At 38.2% G+C, this 23,206-nt stretch overlaps 1 protein-coding gene across 1 annotated transcript in view; it reads right to left on the bottom strand.

Moving 5' to 3' along the window:
- Nucleotides 1-23,206, bottom strand: part of RET (ret proto-oncogene) — a gene marked incomplete at its 5' end in the record, with an annotated part of 83,246 nt that overhangs the window by 27,182 nt on the left and 32,858 nt on the right. The window contains 7 exons of the mRNA XM_082053593.1: nt 562-687; nt 1,828-2,086; nt 6,450-6,649; nt 7,105-7,306; nt 9,052-9,293; nt 9,768-10,061; nt 11,651-11,902. Coding sequence (XP_081909719.1) covers nt 562-687; nt 1,828-2,086; nt 6,450-6,649; nt 7,105-7,306; nt 9,052-9,293; nt 9,768-10,061; nt 11,651-11,902 — 1,575 coding nt within the window. The remainder of the gene's footprint in view (nt 1-561; nt 688-1,827; nt 2,087-6,449; nt 6,650-7,104; nt 7,307-9,051; nt 9,294-9,767; nt 10,062-11,650; nt 11,903-23,206) is intronic.

The raw sequence follows: 23,206 nt of genomic DNA, 5'->3' as shown, positions 1-23,206 counted from the left end.
TCACACATATTTGAATATGAAATTACAAGTAGGCAAAGATAATTTGTGATACTCATGCAGTTTGAAGGGATAAAGCATGAACACAGAGGCATTGTTCTGGAAGAGTTAAGACTACTGTCGCCCACCAGATCTGTGCTACAGACCACAGGAAACAGATACAACAGAGACACTGCATCTGTGCTCAGAGTCTGCTGGGGCATACCTGCTGAGTGCCTCATAGGTACATTTCAAACTCAATTCATGATCACAGAGATTATCTTGCAAGCCATAAATCACCTGTTCCAGTTACACTGGTGCAAAACCAATTCAGTACCTTGCATTTTATGTATCCATGTTCAAGATCACCAGGGACAAGATCAAGAATGACCATCCCAACTTAACAGCATTTTCCTTCCTAATGCATGTTTCATTTGGGTATTATGATTAACTTTTTTTAGCCACATCTTCTGTGTGGTTTACAATACCACATTGTCCAGCCAGAACAAATCATCTTATATCCATGGAAGTCAAATGCACAATGATGACTAAGCAGAAGCTTGGTTTCACACAACAGAAAGGTACCTTTTCCACTGCCCTGTCTCCACTGGCATCGTCCTGTCAGCACTCCCAGGCCACCACACTCCTCGCATTCAGCGTGGTGCTTACTCACAGCACACGAGTCAGGGCAGTCCTCCTCTTTCTTTAAAACTGTTGGGAAGAGTGTTTGCCATCAGTTCAGGACAAGAGAGATGAATACACAAGCAATTCAGCTCTAATCAGAAGGAAAACTCTGTTCTTAGGGGTAGATGGGGGAAAGATGAAGAAAGGAGAGAAAGACTGAACACTAACTGACCCAACTATCAGGAAACTTAAATAACAATTAAAGAGAAGTCCAGATGTTTCTCTTCTGTGAAATAAAATATAAACATGATGACACAAGTTATCTCTGCTTGATAGCACACTGTCAATGCCTAGAACTGTAGAAACCTGCTAACATACCGGTAACAGAGAAATGGGGACCTTAAGTACTATAGCTTCATAAAAAACTTTTAATTAAGCTAAAACACTCAGTACTTGGGCTAATGTGAGAGTAGCCCAAAGAGCAACAGCTAGAAATGTGTGATTTCAGACAGCACAAGGCTCTTGCAAGAAGCAAAGTCCACTGCAGACTTGTGTTTCTTCTTCCTCAGCCTGTTCGCTCTTGGCATAGGAGTCATGATCTGATATAAGGAAAGGGAGGCAACTGTCTGGTAGAATTTGAAGATTCTCCACAAAGTGTGACATGGTTTGGAGAGAAATTATTATGTTTCTAGTGTAATCCTCCTCTGCTGTGGCTGTTGTAGAATATTTCTTACATTCTGCCCTTGTGAACTTTCCCATAAAGTGAAATCAATGCAATTGCTACATGAATGTTAAGCAAAATTATTTTTTTAAAAACATAAAAATTGGAGAGGGAAGTGAGGAGAAAGATGATTGAATAACTATACTTAGGCCAGAGACTTGTGGTTTCATATATATATGGGGTTTTTTTCCCCATAAGAATATGTGAAATAGAAAATAGAAGTCACACAGACACACAAAAAAGATTCATCTATGTCAAATGTCATCATGGTCATTAGGAATTGCACATGATACACCACCTCTCTGTGCATTAATTCTTCAAATAAATATCTGCTACAGACAGGTCTGAATCAGAACTCAAAATGCAATCTTTGCAATCTCTATCTTGAAGCTCAAGCTCATTTTCATTGTTAATGCCATCCTTTTATAGATCACCCTACTAATGCATCATCTAATACCAGTAACAGTTTTAAATAGTAAATAGCTTTAGTTGACTCAAGCACTTACGAGTTCCTTCCAATACAATAGTGAGGAGGGTTTTGGTGTGTTTCCTGCTCTGCTTGTCTGTAGCTTGAATGGTGTATTGTATTTCCTTGCATTCGGGTCTGCGTAGCACAGAGGAGTCATTCACATAAAGGCTTCCATATTTATCTTCTCGGCCTTGAAGTATGCCAACAGCATAGCAGCTTGTGTTGTGGGACTGTAACTTGTAGGAGATGTTCACACCACGGAATTTCATACAGTTTTCAATGCAGATTTTTCCTATCTAGGCTCAAACACCAACAAAGAAATCACAGACAACAGAAACAAAACTATACATCACAAATATTCGGTGCTTCCCAAAAATGTCTGAAGGAAAACTGAGCATATTACACCTCGCAGAGTTCAGCATTTATCTTGGGTTTGCAGAGTTGATGCTGAACTACTAATGCAGTACATGAATGCTTCAAATGGGATTTATTCTCAGGAAAAATGAGAGGTAAAGCATTACTATTGTCTTCAGTCTAACAGTGGAAATATGCAAGAAGCCTTGACCCAGAGACTCAGTGATTCTTGGTGCCTACTGTTGATGGTCAGCAGCATGAGAACAAGGCTCTGTGATTTCAGAAAGTCTGAGTTCAGTCCCTGCTCTGTCCCAGGCTGATCAGTGAGAAAAACTTTGGTTTTGCTGGAGAAAGCAAACAGCTCAGTGTGAACAAAGCTGAGACTCTTTTCAAATAAGACAGAAATAGAAATTGCTAATACATAATTTTCAAAATAATACAGTTGAAAAGTTTCTGGCCAGCAGAGTTCTCTGAAAGTCTTACAAGAAATAAGAACCTCATTGTTTTCCATTAGCAATTCTTTGAACATTCTAATCTAAAAATGAAAATATCTTGGTTTGCCATATTTAACTTCTGCCTGCTACAATATCTGTGCTAGAGCATTCTTCAGTCTGAAACAATTTATTTACGAAGCATGGGAATGTAAAGCCCTGTCTCCTGTCCAGCTCCTATAGGAACTGATCCAAAGCTCACTTTGGTTTTTCCATTTACAAGAGTGGGATTCGGATCAGGTCCAGAGGCATTGGCTTTCCTTGCAGGGAAAACCACAATGTGAAGGGTGGAGTGTTATTTTGGGAACTTGGTGATGAATTATTTTCAAATGCTGCAGTTAAGATGTGTTTTCAAGTAACACCACTGCTGGTAAAAGCATATCTGTGCATCTTGGTCTAGCATTCTTATTAAATAATGTAAAAAAAAAAAAAGAAAAAGAAAAAGAAAAAAAGTTTATTTGTACTAACACCTCTTTCTGTGAACCTGGATTATATAAAAATCAGAAAGGAAGCTTTTGCAGTCTTAGAAGCATACTTTGTCATAGCATAGTCCCGCTTCATCTAACTTATTCCCATTGACATCACTGACTGGTCACTTGGCACCATTTGCTGAGGTTTTCTGGTGAGATTTTGGTGGCAGGATAACATGCAAAGACTATTAAAGCAATCAGAAACTAGGCCATTTCTTCCATGCTGTCTCCTCTCCACAGCATGCTGGTACTGGCAGGAAGAAAAATAAAGACTTCAGCTGTTCACAAACTCTGTCTAGACACAAGGTCTAGACAGGTCCCTTCCAGAACCACGTCATCTTAGCTTGGGTGCTGTGTTGCAACTGGCAGTGTTTTGCAACTGCTTCAACGGTGTTTCTTTGAGGCAGGAGGAGAGGCAGGAGGATAACATAATGATGTTCCACGGCATTAGCCTTTATACACACTAGTTTGAACTGTCCTTTCTGCCTACTCTGTCATAACTGCTTTTTCCAGGCACCTTTTTGATCAACAGAAATTTCCTTCAAAGGGGATGGAGAATTCCCCATAAATTCATGGTCCCTAAAGAACAGGTTATCCTTAGAGAAGCACATGGGCCAGTTTTGCTTTCTCTGCATAATTTGAGGAGAAGCTAAAAATCCTCCCCTCAAGAAGTTTCTACAAGATAGATGGGCTTTCTCTTTTTGGCTGATTCCACTAGGTGAAGCCCAAGCTTGTAACCTGGCTCTGCACCACAGGCTCTGGAGCCAGCACAGCTCTGGGATGCAGCAGAGCACAGTACCAGGGCAAGGACGGAGAAGGAGCCAGCTCCTCTTTCTCATGAGGAGGGTGAAAAAGAGGCTGGTAATCAGGATTAACATCAACATACACAGGAGGAACCTACAAGGGTGCTTTCTGCAAGACAGGCAATAGTTAACACAGAAAAACCATCATCAGAAATGAGAACGGAAAAATCCATCTTTTGAGCTCCAAAGTTTAATAAAGTCTGGATAATGATAATGTTCCTCTTCACTGAATTCCAGGGACATTTGGACATATAACCTCTCTAAAAATCTCAGCCAATGTTATTCATCATTTGTCTCAGTAAATGTCAATAGAGCTTTAAGTCCTTTGATAAGTTAAATGCCACTGGGCAAGCCTCTACCATCAGGCCATGCTTCAGTTATTCAATTCATTTAGCTGCTCAAATAGACAAATGGCATCAGCCCAGCAGTTAATAATTTCTTCACGTTCTTGTGTTTTCCTTATGGCAAGAGACAGTTCAGCCTTTATATTGATTTGGCCCAGTACTTTTCCTCACTGCTGTGGCACATCACAGCTAATTATGCAGACGACTTTAATAATGTGAAGTGCTGGGGACTAAGCTCCTTCCGCTGACTTGTGCTCCAACCTGAGCACACTGTAAATTCAAACTCAGCCTCAGAAGTAAGTGGATGACACTAACTGACTGAGACCAGCTCCAGAGCCAGTCTGAGTTTTGCATTTTGCTGGTCAAGAACCAGAACAAAAACTCTGTGTGAATTTGTGTTTAGGCAGCACAAAGAGAGATGTCTTCCCACAGACTTGGAGTTGTTCTTGCCAGAACAGTTTTCCCTGCTACTGCTGCCACCCAGTGAAACTGTATCGTTAGTAGGAGGCGTCATTGTTTCCAGAAACCCTAAAATTCCCTTTCAGATGTTTGACTGTCCTGACAACATGCAAAACTGTTTAAAAGTTAACTCTTTTGTTTGGTTTTGTTTTGGTTTTGCATTCTGGAACTAGAAAACTAGATACTCCCAGACTTCAAACAAATGTATTCAGGCAATCCAGCGTATGCACAGATAAGCATGGTTTAACCCAATTCAATTTGGAATTAATTAATTAATTGCTTCATAATATTATTACATACATACACCAATATGTAAAATCTGTGTGTATATAAATATACATATATATACACACACACACACACAAAAATTAATTCATATATATTCATACACACCTAACAGTTACGTTTCCACACTTTTACAGTTACAGTAATGTTGTGGCATAAATACAGTTGGGGACTGTTTCTAGATGCTAAGAGCTAGACTATGAGTATCTTGCATACCTGTGCTGTTACTACTTCAAGGGGGAAGCCCACTGATTTCACCCTATCTCCAGGCATGAGGTTTTTACACCACTGAGAACAGAGCTTTCACAATGTGGTGCTATAAAAAAATCCAAACCTAACATCAAAAAATATAGTGATCTGCACAAAAGGCACAGAATGTGTTCCGAAGTATCTAATGGTCTGCACATTTCAAAGTTGCAGCCACAAGGCATCACAAAATGTGAAGTAGCTTTTTGTAGGGAGCCCACTGTGTGAGCACACTTGGTATCTTTTTCTTATTTATGATATTCAGTGCAGACTAAGGGTAAAATGACCCTTGACTATATAGTAGCATTTTTATTGGTTGTGTAAGGCCTGTTCCATACTCTGAAGAGCTATCAGGCCACAGTGCATTTCATCAGATTAAATATAAGAACATTCAATATATCTAACTTCCCTTTAACTTTCTTTTTACAATTAGCCAGAGGCCTAAAGATTAATAAAACTGAATTCTTCCTTAGAAGTCTTCTAATGAATTGGTTTTCTCTGCAATTGAGATGATCATATTTTAGTCTCAGTCCTCTGTGCTACAAATACAGCGGCAGTTTTATAGCTTTATTTAGTTATGAAGTATACTTTCCAGCAGCTCTCCCAAAATGCCTCATCACTGATGTTTTTAATATTCACTTTTATAACATTAATTATATTGAACTAGTTCCTTATTAACGTACGTGTTCTGAAGGAATTACATTGTAATTTTCTCCTGATTAATGTCAACCTGTTGGAAAAGTGTTTCTGGAAGGCGTTATTAATGGCAATGGTAGTGATTAAGCTAAAACGAAGGTTAAATTAGGAAACACATTAATTACTAACTAGCCATTATCTAGAGAAAATCCATTAACATGCTGGAAATTGTAGAGCTGGGACTCCAATATCTGGAACAAATTTCTTTTTTTGCCCTTAATATTTTTCCAGTTACTTATGCCCAAGCAACTCCTGGTTGCAAGTCCTCTAGTCTCTATTTCTATTAGTACTTCCATGTGTAGCCCCCCTTCTTTTATTATGTGATGGGAGAGCTAGTGTCCAGTCTACCTGCTATTCACTGCATCCAGCAAGAGCCATATTGATATCACATTTTTCATTGATTCTACTTAAAACAGCAACCACCAATCCTCTACCACATCTCTCCCCAGTGATCTATCTACTAGGTTCTGTCTCTAACAGACAGTGAAAGTATAATTAACACAGTTCTTACCTGTGCAAAACGTTCAGCGTTTCTGTTCACTGTGAACTGGTAAGTCATGTTTGGAAACTGAATGCTGACAGGCAGGATGGAGACATTGAAATGAAGCATCACCGATCTTTCTGGGCCATGAAATTCTGTGTCATTCACCAAAACATCCAACTGGAAGGAACGATGCTCGGTGACTGAAATACTTTTATTCAGTACCAGTTCTGCAAAGGAAAAGATTACTCTATTAATGACCCATGCTATCTGCAAATATTTTGATACTGCAATCCCAACAAAATTATACATATCAAGATTATACGTATCAAAGTTATTCCCAACAGGAAACAGAAGATGAGTTAAATATGAGAATATGCTCCTATAGAGTTATGCTCTAATTCAAGATGTTTGGAGAGGTCTTCTTCCCTTCTACCTACTGTGCTGAGAACCCCACCATCAGAATGTCTTATCAGTATACACAACATCATCCTGTACAGTTCCTATCCCAGAGATGCCACAAGCTCCAATCTTCCAGTTCACACTTAAAACTCAGCATTTGTTTAACTTCAAATTTCTCAGCTTTCTTTGGATCAATATTTACAAAATGTTGGGAAAAGTTCAAGAGCTTACTGGTCAATTACTAACAAGCAACTTCTCCTTTATTTGAAGAAAGTGACCTTACTGTATTCATGTTGAGTTCCCCTCACTTGGCTGCCATTTGGGCTGAAGTGGATTTCATCAAAGATGTGCTCTACCCGAAATGTTTCACTTATCCAGGGATCATCGGTAATGATGGTTCCTGTGTATTTCTTTCTGCTGCTTTCAAGGGGATAAATAGGTGTCGTGTCTGCATCATATACAGTTAGCGTTGCAAGGACAGTTCCCTAGAAGGAAATATTAAATGACATTGCTGAATGACCTGAAGCATTCTTCCTCTGATATGTGCTTGGGAGATTGAAATATTGGTTAAATAAAACCTCACAACTTTCACTCAAGCCTGCTTTCATTCAAATTCATTTTAAGCTTCAGGTTACCACGATTTCACAGCTCTTTGAATCTGAGTTAGAAGCTCAAAAGATGATGGCAGTGAAAAAGAACTTGCCATATAATCATTTGAGTCTATATCTAAATACTATACTATGCTATACTTTTGAAGTAAGAAATGAGTGCACATGCATAGTGCTAGATTTTTTTTTTTTTCATTTTTTAAAATCGATGTTATTCTACAACAGTAATAAAAAAGCAGATAAATAATATGTGCACTTGGAAGCCAAGAAGTACATTCAGATGGGTCAAACTTGTTACCAAAATGACAGAAGTGGCCAGGTTGTCTGTCTTCTGCTTAGTCTACTAGATTGCTGTTCCATACCTGTACACTGAAGCCACAAGGCCTGTAAGATTTTTATTAGCCATTTGGTTGTTTCAAGTTTGTTCATTTACTAGAAAAGACTGAAAGTTTCCAAATGTAATGCTTTTTTTTACACTGCAAAACGGAAGCAAAATTCACTATGTTCTGGATGCTTTGCAGGCATGTAATTTCAAAGGGAATATTTTACTTTATACAGTTTTACGAGACATTAATTTTCTATCATCCAGAGCTAAACAAACTCCAAAATGTCAAAATTTTCAAAAGTAAAAAGGAATTCGTTTATGCCCAGGCAATTGTGGTGTGTTCATAGGTGTCTTGTCAATACCCGTTCTAGTCGGGAGGTGGCAGCAAACTCCCAAAATCATTCTTTTCCCGTCCAGACACAAAAATTAGCAAAATTTTATTTAAAGGGAAATTTGCCTATCAAAAAAAAAAAAAAAAAAAAAAAAAGGATGTTGCTGTTATGAAACAGAAGTACTCTCACGAAAAATGCATCATTTAAGCCCCCAAAACAGTGTCTTCTCTATACCACTGTCTTATAAAGGGTTGTTGCTCCAGTGGGAGGAGCCAAAGAGTCCACCTGTGTACTTGGCTTCTGACGCAAGGGGTGCACGTGTGCAGCGATCTCACACAAAGACACCCAGAGGTTCAGACCTCTTGACAGATCACCTTGGGGCAGTAAGAGAAAAGTGGGAGGGCACCATTAAAGCAAGACCTTGGAGCACTCCCTTAACAGGCTGACACTGGAAACTTAAACACCTTTGCAGGTGGAATGTTTGTTGGCAGAGACAACCACTTCTCCTAACTTTCTGTTACTGTTACAGCATCCTAATAAATGTTCTGCATGTAGTTCTGATATCTTATATATTTGCACATATGGGAAGGACACACACATACGTTTGCTCTAATAACATGCAATTTTAGTCAGCTGGGGGAAGCAAACCTGTAACAAATACAGGGGAGATACAGTGAGACCACAGTCTCAGCAATGGTCCATCCTGACCTCAGGGAAATGCTCACATGTCCTTACTCTGTTGAATTCCTGACCCAAACTCTTGTTAATTTGGAGTCTGAATAAGATAGAACTTGGCAAGGAAAGGAATTCTACATACTCAACATCTTACAATCACAGCTCTGAAGGGCACCGCGTGGCCATGTGCTTGATGCCGTGACCCATTACCCAGAGCGTTGTGTTTCCCAGTCATCATGCCTCCCACTGCTGCACTCCTGCTTCGGGGACTAGATAAAGGAGAACTTTACCTCTTTTCTGTTGAACTCCACGACAGCATCTGCAGTATCAGTGCCATTGGGAAGGAAGGGAGGGGAGTCGTCTTCATCTAACACATTCACCAGGAAGGGCACCTCCACCTGCATTTCCCTGAAGCCCTCTCTCACTGTACATTTGGCAATCAGCTCGTATCTCTCTCTCTCTTCTCGATCCAAGCGCTGCGTCACACTCACGCCAGTGGTGTTCTCGTTGTAGCGAAAGGGCATACCTTCAGCTGAAAAACAGACACAGTATAAAAAGGGGCAGTCACCTCCCATTATAGGACTCTGGTAGGTTTTTTACTTGAATACTCTTTTGCAATCAAGTAAATCTATTTGGACATCATGACAGCATGATAAAAGGCACACTCAGAAGTGAAACAGAAGAAGGTTGTGGGGCTATATTAGGGTAGGCAAAAAACATGGAACTGGTGGGAAGAATACAGTCTAGAAGCAGCACAATTTAAAGCTCAGGATACTCCCAATCTGCTCTTAGCAGGTGCAGACTTCTAAAACAGATCTTTTCCTTAGGGAAGGAGATAGTCCTTCTTCCCATCCTCTCTGTATATCTCAAAGGTAAAATCTTCAGGCTCAGTTCACATTTGCAAGAGAAATCCCTTCATAGGATCAGTTTAGAAGATCTACTACACAAGAGATCTTAACAGTGCAACTTTATTGTTGGTACGCGAGTGGTTCAGTTCCAGTTTTACCTGCCAGCAGTTTATAGGAAATGCTGAGATTCTGACACAGATGATGAACTGAGGGCAACTGGAGCTGATGAAATGTGCCAGGTGGTTTATTCTCTTTGATGTGAAAGGAGAGATCCATTTCTGTGAAGCAAAGCTGCCTTGCTGTCAGGGAACTGCAAGCTGGGGCAGTAGCATTGATTAAGGAGAGGAAAACTGTGGCACGTGTAGCAGAGTCACATTCCTTCTCTTGGAAAGGGTGGGATGAAAGGAAGACATACAGCATCACCTTTGATAACGGCATCCAGTTTCCTACAGCTTCAGAGAACAAAACAAGCCAGCATAAATATTTTATAGAAGACAAGCTAATGTTTCTTTTACCCATTTTGTGCTCCAGTCCGTTATTCCACAAAACAACCATATATAATCCTAATAACCCCATTAGGCCAAAAAACTGTAGGTGTTACCAGCAACTTTACATTGTAGAACCTCACAGAACAATATCAACATTCTGTCTGGAAGACACTAACATAAAATAGGCCACTGTTAGTAATCAGCTTTTTGATAGGACCGTTTTTTGGAGAGACTAAAGTACGGTGGCAGCAGGGAAAAAGAGAAAATGGCAACAAATATTCAGGACAGAATCACGACAACTACTAACTGTCATTTAAGTCACAGAATTCCGGTAGTTTATACCAGTGGAGAACACAGGCCAAATTATTTACATTTAGAGGACAAGTCGCTTCATCATTTCAAAATATAAAGAGCTGCTCAAAAGATAACACAGAAGTTAAAATCAACCTGTGGCATCTACTAATACAGCCTCAAGCCTTAATTGTCTTGATTACCTTGGTTTGACTACAGACAGAATGATAGCATCTCTGTAATAGATCTAATTCACTTGAAAAGATGCTCTAGGTCACTTTGATCCGCATGAACAAAACAAGACTCTCAAGTTCTGGATGGTTATTTGTAACTGAACAAAGAAAGAATAGCTATCTGATATTCATGAACAGAGACTACCTAAAATGCAGCAAAAACGGGTGAGATATCAAGGACTTAGCACTTAAAAAAATAAAGCAGAAAGTGTCTGAAGTTGAACATTCAAACATCAAGGCACCCAAGTCAAAGGGTAGTGTTGATATACGGCTCTTACAAACCCAAGACAGTTACTATGGACTCTCCAACAGCAGAATTTCTGCAACTGATCACAGCGGTATGCCATTAACTCCTCACCCATTTCCTCCTCCACCATCTAATGATACCTAATTTCCTCATAGATCAAAATCACCAAAACCAATTTACTGCTAGATCATAAAAGAAGGGGAAAAAAACCTGTGATAATTCATTTCTGTACTTGAATAGTAAGCTTCTCTAACAAAGCCAAATCTCAAGAGAGGCTGAGAGGTACACTTAACCATTTCTTCCAAGAGCTGTTTGGTGTTACAATACAAATGTACTTTGTGAATCCACATTACCAGAGTTTAAGGATCATTTATATAGAGTTTGAACTAATCTAACTGCATTAGTCTGGGCACTAAGCACCCAGCATTAACACAGCAGAATTGGTTTAATTTGCATCAGTAGATGAACAAACCGTAAATCTCAATGTAAATCTGTGACTTATACAGCTGTGAAATACAAAAGAAAAAAAACATTTCAAGTAATGCAACTGCCCCACTGTATTGAAGTCCACAGGGTGAGCATGTGGATCTGTTCCAGGCCAGTGTTTGCTTTGGCATATGGGTCCCTTCATTTGCTGTGGGTTTTGTTGGGTCTGGTTTCTTGTTTTAAAAGGGTAGATGTGGTTTTTTTTCTAAATTTGATGTTCATATGCTGATGGATAAATCTCATTATACGAATACAACAGACACTTCAACAAGAAAAGCTAGTCTTCTCATACTTACACAGCATGTTAAAGTCTTCTCTGTCCAGACTTTTGCTGAGGTAGAGAAGTCCTGTTTTCTCTCTGATTTGAAACCAATTATTTTCGTGGGATCTTGCTCGAGAAATGATGAGATTCTGGCACAGATGGAAGTGGGCCACTTCCCCATGTGAATCCCTCAAGGCATGGATGCGCAGGAGTGGCGTGCCTGCTGGCTGATCAACGTAGACGTTCTCCGAGTACTCCTTCCTGGGGAAGTAGAGGCCAAAGGCCACTGCAAAGGAAGGCACACAAGGGGAGAGGTGCTCCCAGTTATATTATTTTTCACTGGCATTTTCTTAAGAGATGCATTTCCAAAGAAGCAAAGGCTTCATTCTCTAAGGATTAAAGAAGCATTCAAAAAGATGTGGAAAAAGGCAGATCCCTCATCTGGTGGAGATAAATGTGGTTTTACTGCACTCAAGCCAGGGACAGAGCCACCAAAAATTTGGCCTATAATTTATGTTCAAGTTATAAAATCATCTGCTTTTTGAAAGCAAAACTACTTCGCTGTAAACATGGCCCAGCTTAAGCAGAACACTTAGTGAAGCTCTGCTTGCCAGATTTTAGTTAAGTTCATATCTGGAGCTCTCAGCTGTAATTCCATTGTCTCACAGATGATATTCAAAGAAGGAAAAAACCTTTGATGAAATCACACACTTTAAAAGCCTAAACACACACTCTGTTGTGAGAAAACACAGAAATGTATCAATGGCTCACACACTTTTCCTTGGATTACATAAAACCTCTCTTACACAGAAGTCTTTGGTGGCTCCTTTCCTTTCTAAACAGGCCTGCATGATACTTTTCGTACAGAAAATGAGAGTTGTTTGAACAAAACTGATATGAAAGCCTTGTAAGCATTTTAAATATGACAGATGGGAAAGCTGAGAATTGACTTGTCTGAAGTGAGGAGGGAAATGTACATTTCTGTTTAATACAATGGCTGTGACTAACCCATTGTTCTTCAATCTTTTCCCCCTCTGACAATACACACATTTACATTTAGCAGGACTCAACTGCCCCTTCACGCCAGTTTCTTCTGCTGATCTCATCTTACCAGGTCACTTTGCAATGGCCTCTCTGCCTCTTCACACTTCATCCCTTCCAATTCTACTGTTTGCAAACATGATCATCACAGTGGAATGGTCAATAAGCGTGGAAGGTACGAAGTGATGCTCTTTGCACACACACTGAAATACTCAAACTGTCACTCTTGTACTTCACCTGTACTGACAGCCAGAAGTTGATCTCATACAAAAGAATACTTGCATATCACAAAATTTTGCATCATTTAATCTAATTTGATGGGGCTAAGGCATATAAAAGGCTCACACATCTGCTGAACAAATGAAAAAAATAATGATTTCCATATGTTGCTAATACAAGACTATCTTAGCTTAAATCAAGCCAGATACAAATGGAAAGGATGGTAATACAGCAGTAAAATTAGAGATATAATGCCAAAACATCTTCAAAATAGCATCAGGCTATAGCACACATTTATTTATTTTTATTATTGGATCCATACACTGTTCTATTGAATGGAGGGGACCACAAACAAACTGTAAACAGGGGACCTCTAATTTAATTTGGAAATACCACAGAAACCACTGTACCTTGCAATAATTCATGACATCAGCAGTACCCCTGGATGCAATTCCAGCCATGAGATTTAAAGAGGCCCAGTATTTTTCATACATACACTTTGTAATATATAAAGTGGTAAAGTAACGGTAGGTGAATTTGCTCCAAAGTAATTAATTCTAAGGGAAGCCAACAATAATTTTTTGAGAGTTTTAGAAAAGCATTAACTCCTGATATCCTCTGTCTGGAAGAAAACTATTCCTTCTGAATCTGGTGCTATCATCATCTTTTGTTTGTAAGTTAGATTCCTGAACATTAGCCATAATCTTCAACCATTTTTCCAATGTCTCTGTCTTTTTTGTAGTGCAGGAAGACCTGAACATGCAGGTTAATATGCATCACTAGAAGTCCTAACAAACTGGTCCATTAACAAGAGGGATAAGGTGATATCCAAACAGTAAGGCCAGTCCCAGTGCAAGCAAATAGATTTCCTTGAGGTATTCTCTGTAAAATCTTGATTCTAGATTATGAAAACTTCCTCATGAGAAATTCAACACTGAAAATTTAGTACTTAAGATCAAAAAACGACTTTTAACCCACTGATGCATACAAATGAGGCTTATACAACATTAGCGACAGGCCAGAGGAATATTTACTTATTTCCACGACCAGGGTAAATAGTTCTAATGTGAGTGATGCTGTGTGTCCGGCATCACCAACACATCACACAGTGCAAGAACCAGCACCATAGCACAGACATTAAATCACCTCCAGTAAAAGGAGCATATAGAAAGTAGAGTATATATAAACACTATGAATGTATAAAGTGTGAAATAGGAAAAGGAGTAACAGGATATTTTGAGTTGTAATTATGTATTTCCTTGTCTTAAACAAATGCGTTAATCTTTTATGCTTTGCTTTACAAATCTGAGCCCACACTGCATGTCAGTATATACACATTCACGTTTAACAAAACACATAAATAATTATTACACACATTGCCAAATGTCTGAAACTTTGCATGTAACTACACCTCAGCAGAGGTCAGCATCCTAACTGCTCTACATTTGAAAAAAGATAAAGATTGTATTTATGCTACAGACTCTGAAATCCTTTGGTATCAGTTCACAGGAACAGTCATCCATTCTCCGAAAAAAAAAAAAACAAAACCTGTAATATAAGAATTTAATTTCTCTATAGATAACAGAAATGCAAAACAATGCTTTGTGTTTTGAAAACAGAAAGACTCTTTCATAAAATAATTTAGACTTTGCATCACTAATTAACCTGAAATGTTCTTCACAAATATAAAAGCCACTTTAAAAAATTAGAGAAAGCTGCTCTAAGAAATTTAAGTAGAAGCATGACCTTTTTCTCCCTGATTTAATCCTAAAAGCTGATGAACAGGAATTCTGTCCATCAAAAGCATTAAGTTTTTAGTTCAGAGCATACTTCTGTATTAAGCGCAACACCTAAGGATAGTTTTATGCAACACCAGTGGATATGACATACTGTCATGCTTTACTTAGACAAGAAGTATTCAATTGAAGAGACTATACAACATTGTAGAAAAGTTAAAATTTAAAAAAAAAAAAATCTATATATATATTTGCTTTAGCCATGTAACAAGATTCACCCAACGGGGCTGATATTCAAATTACTGGGATTTTGTAAAGTGGTTTGTGTCACTCTCTAACTCCATTTCAAGCACTGAATGAGATGAGAGGTAAGCAACAGACTGCCCAGGTCACAACCACACTCTGCATATAAATCTCTGGAGGCTGATTTTGAAGGAGACCTTTGAAGTAGAAACGTAGCACCCACTTCTCTGAGCTTCCTTTAAGCCCTAGTAAGTTAAAACCAGATTCAATAAAGTTGCCATCTGGCAAGTATGCTGCAGGAGGAAGAGGTTCTAATCCTAGCCACAGTTCTTTGTGTCCTGGAAAAAAAAAAGAAAAATCAATTTCCAAAGACTTGTGCGAGCTTCCTATGGAAGCCAGATGGAGTTTTTATTGAATCTGCCATTTAAATAAAGAAGAATTGAGATGGTTACGCTCAAAACTGATGGTTAAAGTGCTTTTGCTTAGAAATTAAAAGCAGAGAAACATTTCACGTTACAGTCTTGAAATACACCACAAGAAGGTTGTGCTCTGTAACATACAAGAGTAACATAATATACATATTACATACAGAGAGAGAGTTATCAAAATAGTTTTGAATTTCTGAATTTTTTTTTAGGGGACACTTCAGCTTTCCTCTATTCTACAACCAGCACAGAAAACGCATCAATCTCTGATCCAAGAGCAATATTATGTGATAATAGCATATCAGTAACATATAAAAGAAAAGTGATCACGTTTAAGCGGATGTAGTGCCACCGACTAATAGCTCCCAAAGGAAATAGATACAGTTATGACAGCAGTTTTCCAGTTCAGGGAGAGAAGGCAGATAAAATGAGAGTGGAGAAATGAGATTATATATACTTTGGAGTCTTCATGATCGCCTTTTGAAATAAGGCAATTTTTCATGTGGCATTTTTCAGTCATGACTGATGAGGTAAATAATGCCTTTTTTGACACAATCTGATTTTTTTTTTTAATTTCAAAATTTGTTGTAGAAAACTTTACATGGTTTTAGTGCTTTTTAAGCTTGCCACTACCATCTTGAGTAGCATTGGTGAGTGGCATTCGTGGACTCCTGATGGAAAATGTTGAACTGACTATAGCAACATCATACTCTTACCATGAACCGCAGTGATGAAAAACATATTTTAAATTTTTAGTCACAAAATGAAATGGCATGACATTTTTTATTAGTGTAGAAGATGACTTCACTGTAAGAAATTCTTTCAAACCATGTTTGCAACTATCTTTCAAGGTACAACTGCAGACTTTAGAAAACCTGTTTTGAAGCGAATTATCCCAGTCATGAGATCTGCCTGGGGAAAGGATGCACTTAGGTAACTGGAAAACCAGCTCAGCTCTATGTGGATCACTTGCAGAGTCTCCAAGCACATTGGAGATGGGAAGAAGAGAGAACAAGACAAAAGACCCATCCACCACATCCTCTTCTGAAGAGGAGCCGGTGCAGGTTGCAGCAGCCAGTGAGCTGCCAGTCAGTAGAATGCAGCAGCTCGCTCGCTCTTGAACCCAGGAACAAGAACCTAATAGCTAAACCTGCAGAAACAGTGAAAGCAGAGCACTGCTATAAGTTACACTTTTTTTCCAGTAGATCCCATCGTGCCTGCTGGGTTAACATGCATTTAAAAACACAAGGACTGGTTTGTGTTTTTTAAAAAAATAATAAATAATAAAAAAAAAAAAATCAGCAAAATGGAAATGGAATGAGGGTTGTTTTTCATTCATCAAGTAATACACATCTACCTAACCCACATCTGACAAAATTTGCTCAGAGCTCCCTACAATTTTGAAGGACAACACAACATTTTATTATGAATAGAATAGCCCTCGTGCAATCAAAATCCTTAATCAAGATTTGACATTGATCTCCGAGAAAAAGGGTCTGCTTTTAATGCAATGATAGCCCTATCATTGTAATATAGAGGATTTAATGACATAGGAGACAAACATGGGAGTCTGCTGTTAATAATCTCCCATTTGTTGCACAGCATCGGATTTCAACAAGAATTTATCTGCCAAGGTTAATTTTGTGTTCCAGAAATAATTATCTTTACTTTTGATGAGTAGCCATTATGTTCCATTACTAGTATTAATATAGCCAATGTATGACTCATCAGAGAGCAAGAGCAGCAATGCACTTGTATATTTTAAATTAAAGGACTTGCCCACTTAATGCCCTTCTAGCCCCTACAGAATTAAGAAATAAACTCATCCTCATAAACCAAAAAGTCAGTAATTTAGAAATAACACTGCCACTTAATGGAAAGGTAGAATAGAACAGCATAGCTGGAAACAACGCTATGTGGATTCAACACCCTGCAAGGTATTTAAGGCAATATCCACCATTTAACATGGGTTGATCCATCCCATAAGCATAAAAATGTTTTCACTAGCATTTAGATTAATGTTTCTTCAGTCAGAGACAAGTTAACAGCAAGAACAATCTCCACATTACACAGGGAGTCGCTCCAAACTCTCCTTCGGTTCAGCAGCAGGATTTTAAATGAAGAACTCCTCACTGCACTATCCATCATTACACTGGGACTCATTTAAAAGGTAATCACAGAAGAACAACTATTTCCAATAGACCTGGCTGCACATCACCAGAGATAACCATTCAAAGAACTAATATGCACCAGGGCAAAGCATGGATTAAACAAAGCAGGCTGAAAAGCTATTTGAACATGTCTGAAAGGGACCCCTCAATGAGGAACTGCTCTGGGCTCAGCTGGTGCCCATGGCTCACAGCAGAGCTCAAGCTGACACGTTCCTGTTTTAAGCCAGGGTGAGAAATCCCATATCAGAAACTGCAGGCTGGGGAAGAACTGGTGCCAGGCAGCACCACTCACCCGGCACCTCTCTCCACGGCCCTTGGCTGGCTGCAGCAGGAGACAGCCTGTGCCAGATGGGGACACCAGCGCTGGAGGGACTCCGGCTCTGCTGTGCTCCCCTCCTGGTATCTGCACAGCCCCTGCACAGGGGAGAATGAAATTTCTCCTGGTTTTATACAGAGAAGTTGAGTCAAATTCTGCCATCAGCTCATCCAGCTCAGGCTGCAGCATCAGTGCCCTGGGTATAACTCCCAGTGTGTTTCAGAGTCACCAGAACAATGACAAATAGAAGTAACTGGCATACACCTAAGTAACTAGCGAGCTATTAACATGACTCAGCAGCATGACATTATTTATTTTTAGGTGTGTTATTTTTAAGCTGATCATTACAGACATTGTAACAGATGTGATAAGAAACTGTATTGAAATGAAAATTAAATTAATTCATTTTTTTATAAAGCTGCTCCTCTGGACCCTAGGATAGAGTGGATTGGGGTAGGATCACTGTAGAGATTCATACAGGATTTTCTGAAAGTATGCTCAGACTTTATGAAGCTGGATAATTACTAAGTTTCACCTCTTGTGTACATTTAAACGTAGCACCATTGTTAGAGAATGAATTTCAATAGCAGCAGTGTCAGTGGAGTACATGTGTTTTACAGAATATGACACTTCCAGAGGGAACAGGTCCTTACAAAGTGATGGTAAGCAGAAACAATACTTAACTAGAATATGTTCCAGACCTGTTAAGCTAGTCTGCTTTAAGTTAATTGCCTCTCTTGTGATTTTCCTCACCAGATTCCAATGCTCATATTGAAAACAATCCTGATTTTTAGACTGAAAACACAGAAACTAAGTAGATACAAATATCAGACAAAAATCTCAGTCAACCACCAGTATTAACCCGCTATTAAGGAAAATGAGAATGAATTCCACAAGTTATTAGTAAGACAGACCTGGTAAAGCCAAAAGGTAGATCAGACAAAAAGAAAGTTAGCTTCCTATATCAGGCATTTTGAAGATTAATTTTTTAAAAGTCAAGATCAAAGACAGAACCTAAATTTGTAAATTAAAAAAAATAGCATTTGTGAGAACTGTCAAGATTTTAATTTTTCTCTCAATTCAAGAATGGAAAAATCTGTGCAGCACAGTACCTACCAGAGAATGGGACAAAGCTCCTACTAAAGCTCTACTACTAGTTCACTGATGCCCAATTCAGACCCAGGCCAAACCTATGCCTGCACTTCCCTTTTGGAGTCTGTACTTCCAGTTAGTTGTACAAACTCACTTTTGAACTTCTGTAAGTCCAAAAAGGCTAGCAGCTTCCTTTTTCTTGCTTTCTTATAATTTTTTTTTTTTAACTTTAGCAAGAAGTTTTTGAGGCTTCATTGTTCAAAACAGTAGTGTCACTAAAACTTAAGCCATCCCTTATAGAACTTAATATGCATAGAAAGCTTCTGTAAGAGATGGCAGGAGTTTCTGCAAATTCTTCAGATGCTGATTGCATCCCTCCTCCTGATTTGTATGATTAAATACTCCTTCACTTTCAAAGTGTGGCTTAATGCTTGAGAATAACTGGACATAATTTTGCTTTGTATGAGTACAGAGCTGAAATGTAAGACAAGGAAACTGACTGACTGTTGTATTGCAGTACAAAGTACACCAATCAATGTGTAATAGAATTAATCTACATTCGGGCCAAATGTAGGGAGTTTACAAGGGAGCATACAACAACAACAAAAAAAGATGACATGATCTTTCATCTTTATGCCACTCCTATTCAGCTCTGTACAGACACAATTGATCATGTTCCATACTTCTGTATTTTGCTTTGACAACTAATCCTGAGTTTACAAACATCAGAGAAATGATCTTACAGAGCCCATCCTAAAAGCTGCAAAGCTGGAGACTTTGTTCAGGATTGCTTCCAGTAGCTGACAAGTAAAAATATTCACTTAAAACCTGTGAAGGCAGAGAGGGTGTGTGTGTATACTCATATATCCCTATGTATGTATGAAGATTAAAATAAGATGCTAAAAAGAACCCCAGCTGGATTATGAATTTGTGAAAATATACACGCATAGAACTGTATTTTCAGCAATTTCTTTAAATAGTGCAGCTAAAACAACTACCTGGACTGTTTATGCAGAAGCAAAAGGAAAAAGTTACACTACAATGTCTATATATGAGGCTTTCCCTACATCTCAGCTCAACTGTCATCTGCAGCATCATGAAGCCAACGGTTGTAAACATAAAAGTAATATTGATTCACAAATCCATAATGTCAAGACATTATTTCTTGTATTACCTGATCCTGAAGTAGCATCTATGTAAGTGTCAAACAATTATACAAACAATAAAAGAAACAGGATTAATTATAGGTTCAAATTGTGTCTTCATGCCCAAACTATGTAGCCTTTTCCAACCCTAATATGGAAGGTTGATTGTAAATATTTAGCAATTATTTTTTATTTTTGTATGAGATAACATAAAACACATTTTTCTAATTAAATAGCACCTTATTCAGTGTGAATCCATCTAAAGCAAAAGGAACATTAGGAATAAATGAAATTTATTTTTTAAAATAGTAGCTAAATCTTTGGAGATAGATAAAGGTTTCAGCAGTTTCAGCATCAGAAACCAGGAAGCATCTCTAAAGTGATTGCTAAAAGTATGTCCATATCACTAGAAACATCTTGTACAATTCTGTGTACCATTTTTCATTATTTTTTAAAGGTAAATTGGAATAATAATGGTTCACGACATGTATTCGCTCAACATATCCCCTCCAGCAGGAACCAGATAGGGCTAGGGGCTAACCTAGCACTGCTGAAGATGTACAAATAGGAGATTGAAGTAATCAAAGGTTCATCTTACATTTTAAACAATTCTCTCTTTTCTGTATTATAGAGGTTTGTACAAAGGGGCTGAGATTATCAAGAAAAAAGGCAAAACCACATTTATAAAACTTCCAGCTCTGTCGCAGACCAGCTCTGCAACCGCTGGGTCACCCTGATCTACCATTTCTTTTTAGTCATTTTCTTTTGCTTTCACTAGTTTCAATGAACCCTGACAACCCAACACATTTGAGGTACATCTGTGCTGCACATATCACTGGCAAGTGGAATTATTCTACATTTTATGACAAGAGATGCCAACACAAAAAAGTGGACTCAGTCTGCTGTTTTATTTCTAATTTTTAAATTAAAACCTATTTTTCTAGTCACCCTCTGTGTACACTCTCTCTGTGCTTTATTCTAGAATATTTATTTATTACGTATATGCAGAAACTGTGATTCATGACAAGCCAGAGAAGACCAGCAATGTGTCTATCACTGTTCTGTGCTAAAACTGACACACTAGTTGTAAATCTCAAAACCATAAAATCCTCAATTAATAGTGACATACAAGTGCTCTAAACTCTTGTTATACTTCAATTAGCTTTCACATATATTTACTCCAACAGTGCTGAGCTCATATGCAAGCTAAACATTATAGCAGTGATTTGGAGAACAAGGTTTTGGCAACTAAATATATTTATATCTCACAAAAAAAATAAAAATAAATCATGAGGCACTGTCTACGGAAATTGTTCAGCATACTTGATAAGATGAAAGGATCTTTAAAGGTAAAGACAAGTTTAAATTCATTATCTTAGTCAAAGAGACATCAGTATCACCATGCATTTTGTACATTAAGATGAGGATTTAGATCAGCGTGCTGCTTCCCTAATAAATATAAAGTACTAAAATTTCACAATCTCAAGTCATGAAAATAAATTGAAAACAATTAATTGTTGATTTATGACAAAGATTTGTATATACACAAACTCCTGTGTTCCATTACTACTTTAGCTCAAGTTTCCCTGTTTCCTTTGCTCCAGCTGCACTTGATTCTGCATCATTAAAACAAGCACGAGCCTTCCTGTCAATTATAAGCAGACAGAGTCAGACATCAGGGATCGCTTTCTGACAGCTCAGTGCAATTCTGATGCTAATGACCACAAACACCTGCATCGATTTCCTATGCCTAAGCCATCTTCATAGGGCAAACACACTCAGGTTAAATATGTACCAATATTTCTCACAAATAGCTTTTTGTCCCTCTCATCAGCATTGAACTGGAAAAATTAACAAAATGGTAAACCTTGGCCAAATGGTAACACAGTATCAGTTTGGAATAATTGCACAATGTCTAATTCTTCTTGATCAACAAGAGCAATTTCTCTACCTGAGTCATGGCAAGAGAAGTCTGACTTTCAGAGAAACGGCACAAGTGGCACCTTGGCCTTTTCTAGGGACTGGATGACTTTAGTGCATCTTCATCAATTTTTATTTTGTATCCTCCACTGTTGCACTGGAAAACCTATTTTCTATATTTAGTGCAGATGTGTAAAAATTAACCTGCTACACCTTGCATAGTGACACAGTAAATAGCTCAGCCTGAATTGTTTTTTATCCGTATCTGTTATCTCCAGCTTCCCTCATTTTCTCCAGTTCCTGCAGTTCATGAAAGAAAGAGACAGCAGTATCATTACCGCCTTACAGTAGGAGGCAATCAATGAAAACTTTTGCTGCTGGTGGTTGAAAATTTGCCAGAAAAATGGTAATGACATGAACATCCACCTCTAACAGGAAAGTGCTCTATTATTAAGAGCTGCTATTCTCTTTCCAAACACTCAAGGGAGCTATGAGCCCGCAATTCAATTTTTCAATCCAGGAAGTGAAATTTCAGTGAAATTGTGAGCTTATTTGTTTATTTAAAGTTTTGTCATGAATTAGCAAAGCGTTTTGGTTTAGATTATTATATTTAAGGTGCAATTTATTATATTTTATGGGCTCTATGAAGTGAAATGCAGGAGATAAGGTCTTGCTATTTTGGTGGGGGGGGTTGTTTGTTTGTTTGTTTTTAAAATGTATGCATCTCCTAAGAAATATATGTATATGCTTCAAATGAAAATCTATGAGAAGACCTAAAATAGTATTGTAACACATCTGCATTTGAACCTCTAACTCCTTAAGACACTCTGGCAAATAATGCGTTTTCTTAAGTGCTCTTACAATACAGATCTGCTTTTAAAATATTTTCATAAAAATCTATATTATACCTACCATCATTAAGAAAAAAGAAAAAAAAGAAAAAGACAAGAAACCCCCCATCCCAGATGTGAACAGCATTGTTTAATAAAACAGAAGAGCTTTTCCTTTGGGGACTTTTAGTCATTACTGCTCAGTAGCTACTCATTATGCTGTTGTCTTAAAGCATAAATGTTGTCAGCAAAATGGCAGATATTGTATTGACAAGGCTTGGGAACAGGCTGACATAAGACTAATGATATGCATTTGACACTGACAGCTTTTCTAGACAGCTCTTCCCCACTAGCTTTAAGACAGACATGAACTATATTGTATTCCTGACAAGCTATAAGAATGAACTAGAGCAGTCAAAAAGAAATAGTAATAAAAGCAGCAATAAAACCGG

The sequence above is a fragment of the Streptopelia decaocto genome (genome assembly GCF_964273445.1).
Source record: "Streptopelia decaocto genome assembly, chromosome: 5".
NCBI lineage: Eukaryota > Metazoa > Chordata > Aves > Columbiformes > Columbidae > Streptopelia > Streptopelia decaocto.
Note: the sequence above shows the minus strand (reverse complement) of the source record. Positions and strands in the feature narration are given on the sequence as shown.